Source organism: Schistocerca americana, chromosome 9 (genome assembly GCF_021461395.2).
Source record: "Schistocerca americana isolate TAMUIC-IGC-003095 chromosome 9, iqSchAmer2.1, whole genome shotgun sequence".
Taxonomy (NCBI): Eukaryota; Metazoa; Arthropoda; class Insecta; order Orthoptera; family Acrididae; genus Schistocerca; species Schistocerca americana.
In genome coordinates this window covers 19,714,884-19,732,488 of record NC_060127.1, presented here as the reverse complement: position 1 = coordinate 19,732,488, position 17,605 = coordinate 19,714,884, and the positions used below count along the sequence as shown (strand labels likewise).

General features: G+C 42.6%; 1 protein-coding gene across 12 annotated transcripts in view; it reads right to left on the bottom strand.

Moving 5' to 3' along the window:
- Positions 1-17,605, bottom strand: part of LOC124551077 (gastrula zinc finger protein XlCGF7.1-like) — a 430,243-nt gene that overhangs the window by 329,501 nt on the left and 83,137 nt on the right. The window contains exon 6 of one of the 12 annotated variants that reach the window (XM_047125999.1): positions 14,775-14,956. The exons of the other annotated variants lie outside the window; for them this stretch is intronic. Coding sequence (XP_046981955.1) covers positions 14,909-14,956 — 48 coding nt within the window. The 3' untranslated portion in view covers positions 14,775-14,908. Of the gene's footprint in view, positions 1-14,774; positions 14,957-17,605 lie in introns of those variants that run through there. 12 annotated transcript variants of the gene reach the window in all.

Sequence of the window (17,605 nt, the reverse complement as noted above, 5' to 3'; positions counted from 1 at the left end):
AAAGCAGCGCGATTCGTCATGGGGACATTTAGTCAGCGCGAGAGCGTTACGGAGATGCTGAACAAGCTCCAGTGGCGGACACTTCAAGAAAGGCGTTACGCAATACGGAGAGGTTTATTATCGAAATTACGAGAGAGCACATTCCGGGAAGAGATGGGCAACATATTACTACCGCCCACATATATCTCGCGTAATGATCACAACGAAAAGATCCGAGAAATTAGAGCAAATACGGAGACTTACAAGCAGTCGTTCTTCCCACGCACAATTCGTGAATGGAACAGGGAAGGGGGGATCAGATAGTGGTACAATAAGTACCCTCCGCCACAAACCGTAAGGTGGCTCGCGGAGTATAGATGTAGATGTAGATGTAGATGTAGATGTAGATGTAGATCATGCATATGAGCCAATAAGCATAGATATTATGATACCCTGTGTTTCCTTCATCGTCTTCCCAATCGCTGCCCTTCCTCTTATTTATATTCAACCCTCACACAGCAGAAACGAAAGGAAGATGACTACTTCGACACTGAAGAAGACTCTAGGAGTGTTAACCCACACCAACGTGATTTTCATTCATGTGCCTCATCGACATGATTTGCCCCAGTGGTCATGTGTGAATAAGGAAGTGGAGCAGACCAACAAGGAGTACAAAGCTACTCTGCAGATGACGAAGAAATTGAAGAAATGTATGATGAAATAAAAGAAATTATTCAGACAGTGAAGGGAGACGAAAATTTAATAGTAATGGGTGACTGGAATTCGGCAGTAGGAAAAGGGAGAGACGGACACGTAGTAGGTGAATATGGACTGGGAATAAGAAATGAAAGAGGAAGCCGCCTGGTAGAATTTAGCACAGAGCACAACTTAATCATAGCTAACACTTGGTTTAAGAATCATGAAAGAAGGTTGTATACATGGAAGAAGTCTGGAGATAGTGACAGGTTTCAGATAGATTATATAATGGTAAGACAGAGATTTAGGAACCAGGTTTTAAATTGTAAGGCATTTACAGGGGCAGATGTGGACTCTGACCACAATCTACTGGTTATGAACAGCAGATTAAAATTGAAGAAACTGCAAAAAGGTGGGAATTTAAGGAGATGGGACCTGGATAAGCTGACTAAACCAGAGGTTCTACAGAGTTTCAAGGAGAGCATAAGGGAACAATTGACAGGAATGGGGGAAAGAAATACAGTAAAAGAAGAATGGATAACTTTGAGGGATAAAGTAGTAAAGGCAGCAGAGGATCAAGTAAGTAAAAAGACGAGGGCTAGTAGAAATCCTTGGGTGACAGAAGAAGTATTGAATTTAATTTATGAAAGGAGAAAATATAAAAACGCAGTAAATGAAGCAGGCAAAAAGGAATACAAACGTTTCAAAAATGAGATCGACAGGAAGTGCAAAATGGCTAAGCAGGGATGGCTAGAGGACAAATGTAAGGATGTAGAGGCTTTTCTCACTAGGGGTAAGATAGATACTGCCTACAGGAAAATTAAAGAGACCTTTGGAGATAAGAGAACCACTTGTATGAATATCAAGAGCCCAGATGGAAACCCAGTTCTAAGCAAAGAAGGGAAAGCAGAAAGGTGGAAGGAGTATATAGAGGGTCTATACAAGGGCGATGTACTTGAGGACAATATTATGGAAATGGAAGAGGATGTAGATGAAGATGAAAAGGGAGATATGAAACTGCGTGAAGAGTTTGACAGAGCACTGAAAGACCTGAGTCGAAACAAGGCCCTGGGAGTAGACAACATTCCATTAGAACTACTGACAGCCTTGGGAGAGCCAGTCCTGACAAAACTCTACCATCTGGTGAGCAAGATGTATGAGACAGGCGAAATACCCTCAGACTTCAAGAAGAATATAATAATTCCAATCCCAAAGAAAGCAGGTGTTGACAGATGTGAAAATCACCAAACTATCAGTTTAATAAGTTACGGCTGCAAAATACTAACGCAAATTCTTTACAGACGAATGGAAAAACTAGTGGAAGCCGACATCGGGGAAGATCGGAACACTTGAGGCAATACTGACCCTACGACTTATCTTAGAAGAAAGATTACGGAAAGGCAAACCTACGTTTCTAGCATTTGTAGACTTAGAGAAAGCTTTTGACAATGCTGACTAGAATACTCTCTTTCAAATTCTGAAGGTGGCAAGGGTAAAATACAGGGAGCGAAAGGCTATTTACAATTTGTACAGAAAACAGATGGCAGTTATAAGGGTCGAGGGACATGAAAGGGAAGCAGTGGTTGGGAAGGGAGTGAGACAGGGTTGTAGCCTCTCCCCAATGTTATTCAATCTGTATATTGAGCAAGCAGTGAAGGAAACAAAAGAAAAATTAGGAGTAGGTATTATAAACCTTGGAGAAGAAATAAAAAATTTGAGGTTCACCGATGACATTGTAATTCTGTCAGAGACAGCAGAGGACTTGGACGAGCTGTTGAACGGAATGGACAGTGTCTTGAAAGGAGGATATAAGATGAACATCAACAAAAGCAAAACGAGGATAATGGAATGTAGTCGAATTAAGTCGGGTGATGCTGAGGGAATTAGATTAGGAAATGAGACACTTAAAGTAGTAAAGGAGTTTTTCTATTTGGGGTGCAAAATAACTGACGGTGGTCGAAGTAGAGAGGATATAAAATGTAGACTGGCAATGGCAAGGAAAGCGTTTCTGAAGAAGAGAAATTTGTTAACATCGAGTATAGATTCAAGTGCCAGGAAGTCGTTTCTGAATGTATTTGTATGGAGTGTAGCCATGTATGGAAGTGAAACATGGACGATAAATAGTTTGGACAAGAAGAGTGTAGAAGCTTTCGAAATGTGGTGCTACAGAAGAATGCTGAAGATTAGATGGGGAGATCACATACCTAATGAGGAGATATTGAATAGTATTGAGGAGAAGAGAAGTTTGTGGGACAACTTGACTAGAAGAATGGATCGGTTGGTAGGACATGTTCTGAGGCATCAATGGATCACCAATTTAGTATTGGAGGGCAGCGTGGAGGGTAAAAATCATAGAGGGAGACCAAGAGATGAATACATTAAGCAGATTCAGAAGGATGTAGGTTGCAGTAGGTACTGGGAGATGAAGAAGCTTGCACAGGATAGAGTAGCATGGAGAGCTGCATCAAACCAGTCTCAGGACTGAAGACCACAACAACAACACTATTTTCAATAATGTACAAGACACAAAAGTACTGGCATGAGTGCAATCTGTCGAGTATTCAAGTTTGTAACACCATGTTTTTTGCTCGCTGTGGACGAACCAATTTTATTACAAATATGTGATGAATTCCAACGTAAATACACTGGGGTCAATAATTAAAGCAACAAGCGGTAATTTTGCAAAGTTGCATTTATTTTGCCACAAAACAGTATAAACAGATGGTACTAAAACAGAAACAATGTAAAGAATACAAAACGTAAGCAACTGCAACATGCACAACCGTAGACAAAAATGTCCTTCGTTTTTCCAACATAACGGATCTGCACGTAACTTTCAGACAACTGGAAAATGTACTAAGTACAGGGTGCGACCACCTCTGACAGCAATGCAGGCCTGACAGTAGTGGGGCATACTGTGAATGATGTCACCAATCTCATATTGAGGCAATAACGGCCATTTTTCATGCAGAACTGCTCGCAAGTCTTGCAGAGCGGTTGGTGGATGCTGACGTGATGCAACCCGTCTCCCTAGTGCATCCCAGACATCCTTCTATAAGATTCAAATCAGGAGAACGCGCAGGCCGCGCCTTGCAAGCAATATCTTTCACTTCCAAGAAAACATCAACCACCTGTGCTCTTATGAGGTCGAGCACTTTCGTCCATTAACACGAAGTCTGGCCCACAGCACCTCGCAACAACCACATATGAGGTCCCAAGATCTTATCAAGATACCTGACAACAGCTAAACCTTGTCGATTCACCCGTACCACTGCACCAAGTTGTGTTCGAGTAGTCAGCGTAATCCTGGCCCACGCCATTAAGGACCCTCCTCAATATTGGTCTCTTTCCACAATATTTGGGTCCAGGAATCGTTACCACGTCCCCTCCAGATACGAATCCGTCGAGAATCACTCTCCAGACCAAATCGGGACTCATCTGCGTAAAGAACATTGGCCCACTGTTCGACTGCCCAGGTGGCATTTTGATGCATCCACTCAATATGTTCCCTTCTGTGAAGATACGTCAGGGATACATGTTGGCCGAGCGGTTCTAGGCGCTACAGTCTGGAACCGCGCGACCGCTACGGTCGCAGGTTCGAATCCTGCTTCGGGCATGGATGTGTGTGACGTCTTTAGGTTAGTTAGGTTTAAGTACTTCTAAGTTCTAGGGGACTGATGACGTTAGAAGTTAAGTCCCATAGTGCTCAGAGCCATTTTTTGATACATGTACAGCAGGTCTCCTGATAATAAAGTCCACTCTGCTGAAGCCTTCTGTGCACCATTTGTCTCGATACAACCCGTCCAGCGATTACTGCGAGGACAGATGCCAGTTGTCGTGTACTACTAAGGCAGTACCATCGTACCCTTATAGCCAAATAATGGTCCTCTCTTTCTGATATCACATGCAGTCGGCCCTACTCTGGTCTTCGCGATACAGTTTCGGTCTCTATAAACTGTCGCAACATCCGAGAAACAACAGAACCATTCACATTAAACCCACCAAGCCACATCACTTTGAAACTGTCCTGCTTATGTTTTTTCCGTGGTCCTTCACTGCAAAGAGTCTGGTAGGCGTCTTCTTTGTGCCATACGATCGTACGGACATATGTGTGATTACATTGTGAATTATACACAAGGCAGGGAAATAGCGGTTTGTTGCTTCAATTTTCGACACCAGTTTTTGGTATAACAAGCCCTTATTTTTCACTTAAATTTATTAATACTTATCATACTGTTCTACCTAAATTCACTCGGTCATGGACTTTTCACCAATCATGTACGGAAATTGTAATTTAATATGCGATGCTAGAATGCGACATTACGGAAGTGTTGACCGCAATTTTATTATTTTATACAATACGTCTCATTTATGCAATAGCCGAAAGATCATTCGGCAAATTAAAAATAATCAAAACTTATTTAATTCTACATCTACAGCTACATCCATACTCCGCAAGCCACCAGACAGTGTGTGGCGGAGGGTACCTTGAGTACCTCTATCGGTTCTCCCTCGTATTGTTCGTGGAAAGAAGGATTGTCGGTATGCCTCTGTGTGGGCTCTAATCTCTCTGATTTTATCCTCATGGTCTCTTCGCGAGATATACGTAGGAGGGAGCAATATTCTGCTTGACTCCTCGGTGAAGGCATGTTCTCGAAACTTCGACAAAAGCCCGTACCGAGCTACTGAGCGTCTCTCCTGCAGAGACTTCCACTGGAGTTTATCTGTCATCTCCGTAACGCTTTCGCGATTACTAAATGATCCTGTAACGAAACGCGCTGCTCTCCGTTGTATCTTCTCTATCTCTTTATCAACCCCATCTGGTACGGATCCCACAGTGGTGAGCAGTATTCAAGCAGTGGGCGAACAAGCGTACTGTAACCTACTTCCTTTGTTTTCGGATTGCATTTCCTTACGATTCTTCCAATGAATCTCAGTCTGGCATCTGCTTTAACGACGATCAACTTTATATGATCATTCCATTTTAAATCACTCCTAATGCCTACTCCCAGATAATTTATGGAATTAAGTGCTTTCAGTTGCTTACCTGCTATATTGTAGTTAAATAATAAAGGATTTTTCTTTCTATGCAGATTCTTCTGCATTTCAGTACAATTTTCCATTGTTACAACCTCTCGATATACTACAGCATCATCCGCAAAAAGCCTCAGTGAACTTCCGATGTCATCCACAAGGTCATTTATGTATATTGTGAATAGCAATGGTCCTACGACACTCCCCTGCGGCACACCTGAAATCACTCTTACTTCGGAAGACTTCTCTCCATTGAGAATGACATGCTGCGTTCTGTTATCTAGGAACTCTCCAATCCAATCACACAATTGGTCTGATAGTCCATATGCTCTTACGTTGTTCATTAAACGACTGTATCGAACGCCTTGCAGAAGTCAAGAAACACGGCATCTACCTGGGAACCCGTGTCGTCTATTTCGATATCTACCATTTTGTCATCTGTGCGACAGTCTAGAGAAGGAACTGCAGTGCAGTCTTCCTCTGTGAAACAGCTTTGGAAAAAGACATTTAGTATTTCGGCCTTTAGTCTGTCATGCTTTAGTCTGACATTTGGCAGTCACAGCAATCAAAAACCAAGGCCGCATCATGTTTACATTTAACGGCAATTATCGATAATTTTCCAAAAACTAAAGCCAGAAGCAAATTGTAAAATAAATTGTTATAATAAAACTGTCTATTTCGTTTTATTGTCTACCTATATTATCAACTGTAATCTACTACAGCCACGAAAATACAGGCCCTGCCTCTGACGCTTACCGACCGGAAATCGTAGCTCTAAACGAAATCAGGCTGATCGGTACGGCGCACTGAGCTCACAGCGTACTAGTTTAGCGAAACTGCCAGCACTGACAACAGGCTCTCTCTCCGCACCTCTGTGCCACTGCGGACACAACAAATACTCATCTGACTGTTCCCAACGTGTTTCGCGGCAAGGGGCCATGATTTCGCGGCCGAGTAATATTTCTTCATTGTTCATTTTTTTAATGGTATTTGCCCGCAATTTTGTTCGTCTTGTATGGGCCAATACTGAAAATTATCCCACTTAATCATTTTATCAGCATGAAAGTATCCTGTGTCCTACCCAGGTTGAACTCTATGTGTCTGCAACATTTCATCCTAATGCAGCTAGTAGTTTTTGTACGAAAGCGTAACAAACAAACTTTCACATTTATGATGTTGTTAGGAAGTACGACTGTAATTTACTTAGCAATAAGTAGGCTTGCATTGTTATGCCACCGAGAGAGGTGGCGCAGTGGTTAGCACACTGGATTCGCCTTCGGGAGGACGACGGTTCAACCCGCGTTCGGTCATCCTGATTTAGGTTTTCCGTGAGTTAGGGATGGCTCCTTTGAAAGGGCACGGCCGATTTCCTTCCTCATTCTTCCTTAATCTGATGGGACTGATGAACTCGCTGTTTGATCGCCTTCCCAAAATCAATCAATTAACCTTATTGTGCCACGCAATGGACGGGAGGATGTTGAAGTAGTTTTGCATCTGTAAAGTATTTACTTCCCAAGTGTGATCTCTCAGACGGCTAGCACTTATTGTTACTCTGTTGCTAATGCATAACGGTGAGGTAGGACATTACAGCATTATCTAGTTGTCCTTTCCCAAAGCTTCCGTGGTTTCCTTTGTCAGTAGCAACTTGAATGTGATGTGAATCTACACTCCTGGAAATTGAAATAAGAACACCGTGAATTCATTGTCCCAGGAAGGGGAAACTTTATTGACACATTCCTGGGGTCAGATACATCACATGATCACACTGACAGAGCCACAGGCACATAGACACAGGCAACAGAGCATGCACAATGTCGGCACTAGTACAGTGTATATCCACCTTTCGCAGCAATGCAGGCTGCTATTCTCCCATGGAGACGATCGTAGAGATGCTGGATGTAGTCCTGTGGAACGGCTTGCCATGTCATTTCCACCTGGCGCCTCAGTTGGACCAGCGTTCGTGCTGGACGTGCAGACCGCGTGAGACGACGCTTCATCCAGTCCCAAACATGCTCAATGGGGGACAGATCCGGAGATCTTGCTGGCCAGGGTAGTTGACTTACACCTTCTAGAGCACGTTGGGTGGCACGGGATACATGCGGACGTGCATTGTCCTGTTGGAACAGCAAGTTTCCTTGCCGGTCTAGGAATGGTAGAACGATGGGTTCGATGACGGTTTGGATGTACCGTGCACTATTCAGTGTCCCCTCGACGATCACCAGTGGTGTACGGCCAGTGTAGGAGATCGCTCCCCACACCATGATGCCGGGTGTTGGCCCTGTGTGCCTCGGTCGTATGCAGTCCTGATTGTGGCGCTCACCTGCACGGTGCCAAACACGCATACGACCATCATTGGCACCAAGGCAGAAGCGACTCTCATCGCTGAAGACGACACGTCTCCATTCGTCCCTCCTTTCACGCCTGTCGCGACACCACTGGAGGCGGGCTGCACGATGTTGGGGCGTGAGCGGAAGACGGCCTAACGGTGTGCGGGACCGTAGCCCAGCTTCATGGAGACGGTTGCGAATGGTCCTCGCCGATACCCCAGGAGCAACAGTGTCCCTAATTTGCTGGGAAGTGGCGGTGCGGTCCCCTACGGCACTGCGTAGGATCCTACGGTCTTGGCGTGCATCCGTGCGTCGCTGCGGTCCGGTCCCAGGTCGACGGGCACGTGCACCTTCCGCCGACCACTGGCGACAACATCGATGTACTGTGGAGACCTCACGCCCCACGTGTTGAGCAATTCGGCGGTACGTCCACCCGGCCTCCCGCATGCCCACTATACGCCCTCGCTCAAAGTCCGTCAACTGCACATACGGTTCACGTCCACGCTGTCGCGGCGTGCTACCAGTGTTAAAGACTGCGATGGAGCTCCGTATGCCACGGCAAACTGGCTGACACTGACGGCGGCGGTGCACAAATGCTGCGCAGCTAGCGCCATTCGACGGCCAACACCGCGGTTCCTGGTGTGTCCGCTGTGCCGTGCGTGTGATCATTGCTTGTACAGCCCTCTCGCAGTGTCCCGAGCAAGTATGGTGGGTCTGACACACCGGTGTCAATGTGTTCTTTTTTCCATTTCCAGGAGTGTATACTATTACTGCTTCTTTCATGCTAATAGTCTCTGACACTGCACCTCGGTCTTCGCATTGGGGATTCAGTAGCCAGGTTTTTGACTACTGTTCATGTTTAATGGGCACTTACTTTGAGGGTACTGTTTTAAAATGGACTGAGGACAGTTTAGAAAGCGATGTTGGATCAGATAGTGACAAAGAAACGGAATGTGGGCATAATACAGTATAGGAACAGTGCGAAAGTTAAGACGACTTTATTTTGCCACCTGTGAATTTCTTGAATGAAACAAGTGATCAGAGTGATGAAGACAGAAGTGTGGATGCTAAATTTTTAACTAGAGGTTCTGCAAGAAACACATTAGTTTGAAACAAATATCGTTGCTTGTCGAAACCACTTCCAATGATGACCAATGGTATTATTTTTCTGCATTGTCTTTCACAATTCCTATGAAGACAATACTCAGGTGAAGTGCTTCAACTTTTGAAGAAGCATGTAAACCATTGGTGACATCTCAGATAAAAAGCGAGTCAACAAGTATCACATAGCCCGTGAACTTCATGCATACTTCACCTTGTTTCGAGTGTTGCAGAACCAAGACAAGTCGATACAGAACTATTGGAAAAACGCAAAACATGCTCCAGCTGTGAACCAAAAATAAAGAAAGACACCTCCTATTTGACATTATTGCAAACGCCAATCTGACATGAAATCTACACAAAAATTTCCAGTGAATGCAAAGAAAACTCCTGAGAGAGAAAGTAAACACCTAAAAGTACTAGAGCAATTTTAATTTTTTGAATGTTTTGTGCGATTTTTTTATGTTTTTATTATAATAAGTGTAATATGCAATAAAAATACAGCAAAAAGTAAAATTTAGAGTGCAGGGCAATGAGTTTTCATAGCACTAACATTATCACATAATATTATGTTCATTTTGTGTAATTCTGTGTTTAAATGTGGTTTTTTCCGCAAAAATAAACTTTAAAATTTATGTGAATGTATATTTTTTGTCTAGTATTAATGTAACCTCTTACATGAAGTCGAACTATTCCACTGAAACTGCTGAATGGAATTTTTATGGCTATTTAAATATATCGGTCACTCAGACCGCAACTGGGACAGTGTGTGACTACAAACTGACCTGGAAAGCTAGGGATTAAATTGGGCCTTAGTTACATAGCTACGTCACTGTAAACACAATCACTGCCAGAATGGGAGATGTCAGCATAGACACTCTCTCGAGAGTTCCACCACTGCAGCAGCAACTTCTCTTACATCACAGTGGAGTACCACTCATCCCAGTCTGAAATCACTGCCGAAAATGACAGCATCATCTCACTACAACCATCAGTGTGAGAGTTGTATTAGACAGAGTATGCAGAAAAGTTTATTGTCAATTGTACTTCAAAACAAGACGCTATCATTGTATGCCATATCACGTGACAAATCGTGTTCAGTGATAGTGATAAATACAAGACATCCTGTGGCCAAGGTTATTTCAGAGTTAAGTATTTCATCTTAGTTAGGTTATGGTAAAGTGATCAAATATTTCGTCAGTGCTACAGTATGAGCATGGCCTCTTCCAGAAATAACATCTAAGAACCCAGCACTGCACTGGCAAGTGTTATTTTGTTCCAGCACACCAAAAGTAGACGAATGTGTTCCTTGCTGATTATGTGTGCACATTGTTGTAGTGTCCACCCTGGTTTGTATTATGATTATTTTTAGTCTTCCGCTAGTCACAACGGCCAAAATACTATTTCTATATATATTTTTTTTTACATCGCATACTGTTCAGTTTCAGATGTAGTGTATCGAACGACTTCTACTCAGTATACAAGAATGGCTACCCTACTATCAACAAGCAACACCCAAGTTTCACCCATTTAATACGAGCGTCGTTTTTTTTTTTAAAAAAGCCAACGTCCTTGTTGATGCCTCACATTTGTTCTGTGCGCTGGTGAAGTTTCGAACCGTTCTGGCAGATGCCAGAGCTGTAGCATGGCGTCTACATACGACCCACATTACAAGGAGTGCGCTGTTATTGAATTCTTGTGTGAAGAGAAAGAAACAGTGGTGTACATCCATAAACATTTCTGAGCAGTGTATGGTGATGCTGCAGTTGATAGGAGTACGGAGTTGGGCGATGGGTAAAGAAAGTTACAGCCTCAGGAAATGCAGAAACAAAGCTCCATGATCAGCCACGCTCGGGGCGTCCTGCCACAGCCACTGCTCCAGACATGCTGAATCATGAAGATGCCATTGTTCGTGCCGACCGGCGCATCGCAACTCGACAGTTGGCTCTACAGCTGTCGTTCAGCATTGGAAGAGCGTCTTCAATTATCGAGACTCTCGGATATTCAAAGAGATGCTCATGATGGGTTCCATGAATGCTCATAACGGACCACAAGATTCAAAGAAACGACTTCCATCTCTTTGGGTCGCTTAAAGATTCTCTACGAGGAAAACACTTTGAAGCTGACGAGAGCGTCAGTCAAGCAGTGAAAACATGGCTACAACTACAGGTCAAGATCTTTTACCAGCAGGGAATACATGCTCTTCCACAACATTGGCGTGTGGCCATAGAATGGGATGGTCTATGTAGAAAAACAGGATATGGACAAGACATGTTGATGTATATTGCCACAAAATTCTGACTTTTAACAATAAATATGTTCTGAGAAAAATGTGGGGAATTACTTATTGAATGACCCTCATATTAATGAAGAGGATTAGTTAGAATACCACACGCGGAAGGAAGCTCACTTCACCACGCACAACATTACAGCTATGGCACACAAGGTTTTTTATGTTTTTTCAATGGTAGGAGTCGAAGTGTACTGTCTATTTTTAAAACTGTGCACATATTCTCATCCAGAAAATGCTAGTTACGATGAGCTCATTCAGCTGCTAGGTGAACATTTTGACATTCAGGCTTTTGTATGTCCATCTGCCTATACAGTAATGCAACTGAGGGGTTATGCACGGGGTTATCATCAACCTTACCGCATCAAAGACAGCCTGAAGATGACGCAATGAAGCATTGAAACTGGTAGCGACAAAATAAATTAAAATCATAAGGACAGCTGTAGGTGTTTTTATTTTTTGTCACGATTTTGACACTCAGGTTCATGTTACTGGAGAGCAATTAAAATTTTTCTGGGTCAAGAAGCAGCTTGATCTGACATTAAAACAGTGCACGGCCAAACTTAGGGGGCTAACAAGTTTAAGTGATCTTGTGAACTAAGCTATAGCGGTGTTATGTTACACGATTTAATCACGCAGAATGTGTTGGATGCACACACTCCTGCTGTCATTCTCAAATTGCCAGATAAAAATATGAAAACAGTTTTGTCTATTGTGGAATCTCGAAGTACTGTGGACACAACTGAGGTTGATTTTACGGCTCCATGTATTTCTCACGTTAAAAGTGCGCAGAACACTCAATCTAAAGTTCATGCTAATGTCAAAATGAATAAGAGCATGCTCAGACTAACAGTAGACCTAAAGGTAAAAATCTTCTGTCTCGTGGTACACGACATGTGCTACAAATACAGTGAGGAAATCTTGTAAACAGTAATTTCAAATCATGCCAGACAAGCTTGTCCTTGTCATGACATGAAATATTTCTAGTGTGGAACGTACTAAACATGAAACACCAGTGCTTGGCATATGCAATTTGTCAGCAACTTTTCGTGGTATTAAATAATATGTTTCATTTCATGTACTCAGTTCCAGGAACAGTGCAAACATTTTTGGTTTAGATTTGTTTGATTTGTTCAAACCGTGCATACAAGACAATGTGTTACTAATCAGTGTTTCAGTGCCTGATACTAATGTTTCTCATTTATGTAATGAGTACAGACAACTGTTTGATCCAGGATTAGGAAGGGCTCAGTATCTTGATGGGCACATTACTGTCAAAGACTATGCACAACCATGGTTTCCTCATGCAAGGCCTGCCGCCATACAATATGTCAGCAATCTGCTCAGGAACTGCAATGATGGAAAGCATGTTTCTGTAAGTCACTGCACCTTCGGGCATTCTTAAAAAGCCATTATGAAATTTACTTGTGTGTGCTGATTTTCATATATTCATTTCCTCTCTCACAGCCGCAGGCATTAATGGAGAGACTGGGACAAGGCAGAGTCTTTTCAAAGATAGATTTACATGATGCATATTTCCGGTTACTACTGGACAAGCAGTACAAGCAATATTTTGCTGTCAGCACTCACATGGGATTGTTACAGTTTCAAAGACTACTGTTTGGAAGTGCTTTGGCTCCTGTTATTTTTCAAAGGTTGCTGCAGCAAATAACTTTGAAAATCCCTACATGCACAAACTATTTCGATGATATAGTGGCTGGCTTAAATGCAACAAGAAATAGTGCTCCTTCCTTCACAAAGAACCTGAACATTTAAGTCATGCAATAAATACACATGGTATTCGTCCTGATAATTCACACTTGTCTGTGAATGAAGATCTGCCAGCACCGTGTAACATGCAGGAGGAGGAGGAGATTAGTGTTTGATGCCCCTTCAAGAATGAGGTCATTGGAGACCAAGCATAAGCTCTGATTAGGGAAGGGTGCAGAAGGAAATCACCGTGACCTTTCAAAGGAAGAGATTTAGGGAAATCACGTAAAACCTAAATCAGGATAGCCAGATGCGGGTTTGTACCGCCGCCCTTCCCAATGCGAGTCCAGAGTGCTATCCACTGTGCTACATCACACAGTGTGCAACATTTAGGAATACTAAGCAGTCATGTGGAGCATGCCTTAAAAGATTTTTCTTTCCTCCTACTGCTCCTTTCCAACTGAAGGAAAACAACCGGCAGAACTATTATATAGTCATCGCCAGCATATCCTGTTGCATTGTCTGTGGTCATTGTAGAAACAATGTGTTTTGTCAGGTAAGACTAAGTTTCGGCCACAAGATGAAGTCTTCTTTAAATTTTTTGGCAAGACAGTGTTGAGAGCATGGTGTCATCACAAAAGATTTTGGATGTTCATCTTACATCGTCCAAGGTTCCACTGGGCTGCATCGACATCACCAGAACCACCTGTGGCACTCTACATCAGTGGTTCTGGCACAGAATATTTGCTACCAGACACAGCACTTCGATGGAGTCAACAACAGCAGTCATCTGTGGCTGTTGCAGCAGACACCACCAGAATGGTGCCCATGGTGATTGACGTTGCACCACTGTCATCACAGCTGTCTCTGTCAACGACACATGTCCTGCAGCCTGAGCTGATGTCTGCCCAACCACAGCATATTTGTCACTGGATGTGGTGTGCACTTTGTGCCCAGTTTTTCAGCTGGTGTTCCCAGTCACAAGATGGACACTGTGGTGCAAACAGCTGTCATCTGTCACTGCACTCCCTGTCTCCTCTTCTACATTTGCATTCAGTGTCTCCCCAAATCCCTCTGCAATCGTCACGTGACACAGCATTACAAGGTGATGGTGAGGAGGTTTGTTGAGGAGGAATGTGATGTAACCTGCAGAAGGAGGTGCCATGGCAGGATTTGTACCTTGCAGCAGAATCAAGTGGTCACAGTCACTGCCAGTTGCACCAATGAATGGGAGGAAGTTGTGTTTTGTGACATTCACAAATATACCCGACATTCCTGTAACCATGGATTGTTTCAAAGTTGAGCATTTTATCTTCTTCAAGTCATAATACAGTGGTCTAATGTTTTGTATGTTACACAGGAGTTGCCCAGAAAGTAATGCACCACATTTCTTTTTCTCAGCCGAAAACAATGCTACGAATGCGAAAAGTTGCGTATGTATTATTTAAAGTCTCCTGAGTGGGTGCACCAAGTGAGCTTCCGACATACAGAGTAGCTGCAGGACAGTTTCAAAATGGAGTCTGTAGGTGATGTACATTACAAGCAATGTGCCATCATTGAATTTCTCATTGCAGAGATTGAAACTGTGAGCAATATTCACAAACGCTTGTGCAAAGTCTATGGAGCATTACCTGTTGACAGAAGTACAGTTAGTCGCCGGGCACGGAGGGTGAGGTCATCAGAAGGCAGTTTGGTGGAGCTCCACGATTTGCAGCGGTTTGGCTGACCAGTCACGGCTGTCACACCAGACATGTAGAGCAAGCTGATATTGTCAATCGCGAGGACAGATGCTAATACGACTTGGTAGTTGACGCTGCATCTGTCAATCAGCAAAAGAAGTGTGGATGCAATTATCTGCACTCTTGGACATTCAAAAGTGTGTGCAAGATGGGTCCTGTGGTGTCTAACGGCGGATCACAAATTGCAGAGGGGGTTCACCATTTTGAGCCCGAAACAAAACAACAGTTGATGGAATGGCGCCATTCCCACTCCCAACTGAAGAGAAAATTCAAAACCACTGCTTCCGCCGGTAAAGTCATGATGATCTTGTTCTGGGACTGTGAACGTGTGATTCTCATTGATGTGATCCGATGAGGCGGTACTATTAATTCAGAAGCATATGTCAACACATTAACAAAACTCACAACGCGCTTCTGCCAGCCAGGAGTCGTTTTGCTGCAACACGATCACGCTTGGACCAACATAAGTCTGAGGACTGCTGAACACATCGCAAAACAGGGCTGGACAGTGTTATCCCATCCACCCTACAGCCTTGACCAAGCCCCCTCATACTTCCACTTGTTTGGGCCATTAAAGGATGCCATTCATGGAATACATTTTGAGGATGATGTGGAGGTGATTCACACAGTGAAGCACTGGCTCCACCACCAGGACAAGGATTGGTACCAACAGGGCATACATGCCCTTGTTTCGTGCTAGAGGAAGGCCATAGAACAGAGTGGAGATTACCTGGAAAAATATAGTGTGTAGATAAAACACCATTCTTTTGTGTGTGTAATGCTGATTATGTTCAATAAAGAATTGTTGAACAAAAAAATGCAGTGCATTACCTTCTGGACAACCCTCGTAGTATGAACTCAGCCTCCTCCAGAAATGATCTAAGAACTCACCACTGTGCTGACGAGCCTTATTTCGTCTGATGCAATGCAATGGGCAGATGTTCTGTGAGAAGTGACAGGCTCTTTGAGAAGGACGGAACAGGGTAATTTTTTCAATTATTCAACTGCTTAACATCAAGGCATTCGTGATCATATGGAGGCTATGTTTCCTGGAGGTGTACCATAAGGTTTCAGTGTCTGTAGAACTTAATTCCAGCACATTCTAACTGAAGCCCTAGAACAACTATTATGAAATAATTTATTTGACCTTTATTGTAATACCTGTCAGAAGTGACACACTTCATTGTTATTTTACCTTTCTTTCATTCTATAAGGGGAATACTATATTTCAATTTACTGCATGGATAATGATACTAAACGTGTGACTTTTTGATGTGGTTTGGCCACTATTTACTTATAATTACAAAATCAGTTAACAGTTTGCAAACTTTCTATCTTTATTAATGAATATTTTATATCTTAAGTCTTATATTGAAAGTAAAAGATTAAGAAATGAGCATGTATTCGCATAGAAAATTACATTGAAATAATTAACACTTCTAATTCTTTTTTTGTTAAAATGGTACTATGAATGGTTTTTTCTTTTATAAACACCAGACTGGAGAGAATCTGCATCTCATTTCTGATTCTGAACTACTTTCTGAACCTGGTGAGCACCTATAAACATGGCTTGTTAAAGTCTTGCTTCTTGAAAATATTTCTTCTGTAAGGCAACCTTCAGCCATACATTAGCTCCAGAGATCTGCTTTTGAACTGCCATAAGTTATTCTTGTTCCTGATGTCTTTTTTGTTTAGTTATTTCTTTACATGATGAAATCTCCTTTATGTCTGCTCCAAGTTTTTGTGGAGTTTCATCATCTTGGACTGATCTTTTTCCTCTTCATACTTTTGTTTTTCCTTTCCTTGCTTCCTTCCTTCCTCTTCTTCTTCTTCTTCTTTTTCTTTCAAGTAGTTCTGGTACTTCTTGTATGCACACTGCACCAAACAAATTCTTTCATCATAGGTAACTTTTTCTGCTTTGTTATCATATAATTTCATTGTATCTTTTATTGTTGTAAGTGCACTGACAGTTGTTTCTGAGAGTGGTGCCCAATCCTCTGTAAGACATCCTTTTGATGCAGAAAAACCCCTTTCAACCTCAGCATTCCCATGTGACACAGTTAGAACTGTGTTCATCATTTTACTTGTGTGGAGATAGTTTGGTTCTCCTGTCATACACTCCATACTGATGAACTGGTTCTCATAACCATCAGCTCAAGTCAGTGTTGCAATTGAACTTATGCCTGTTTCCAACTGGAGAAGCTTCCATTCATCCAGTAACTAATCACAATTAATATCCAGCGGTAATGCTTTTGTGACACAGTATCACCGATACTCTCTGCTGATCTTCTGTTACAGAACTGAAGATACAATACTGCAGATTCTTTGACCCTGCCAGTTTGCTTTAAGAAGAATGTGTTCATCTGGTACATTTGTTCATGGTGTTTTGTGTAATAGATACACATAAGAGACTTAATCATTTATAACGTATTCTCATTTGGGGCACATTTTCATCCTGAAAGGAAGTTTCTTGAAGGTTGTTTGGCAGAGAGCACAAAAGGGCATAAGATCAGGAGAATAAAGATAGTGCGAAATGACTTTCCAACCAAACTCCTGTATTGTGTATTTTGTCAGTCTAGCACAATGTGAGCAGGCATTATCGTGGAGTAGCATCACTTCACGCAATCTTCCTGGTCATTGTTCTAGGATCACACCTGCAAGACATCTCAGTTGTTGACAATAAATGTCAGGAGTGATGGTTACATCTCAAGGAAGCAATTCATAGTGCA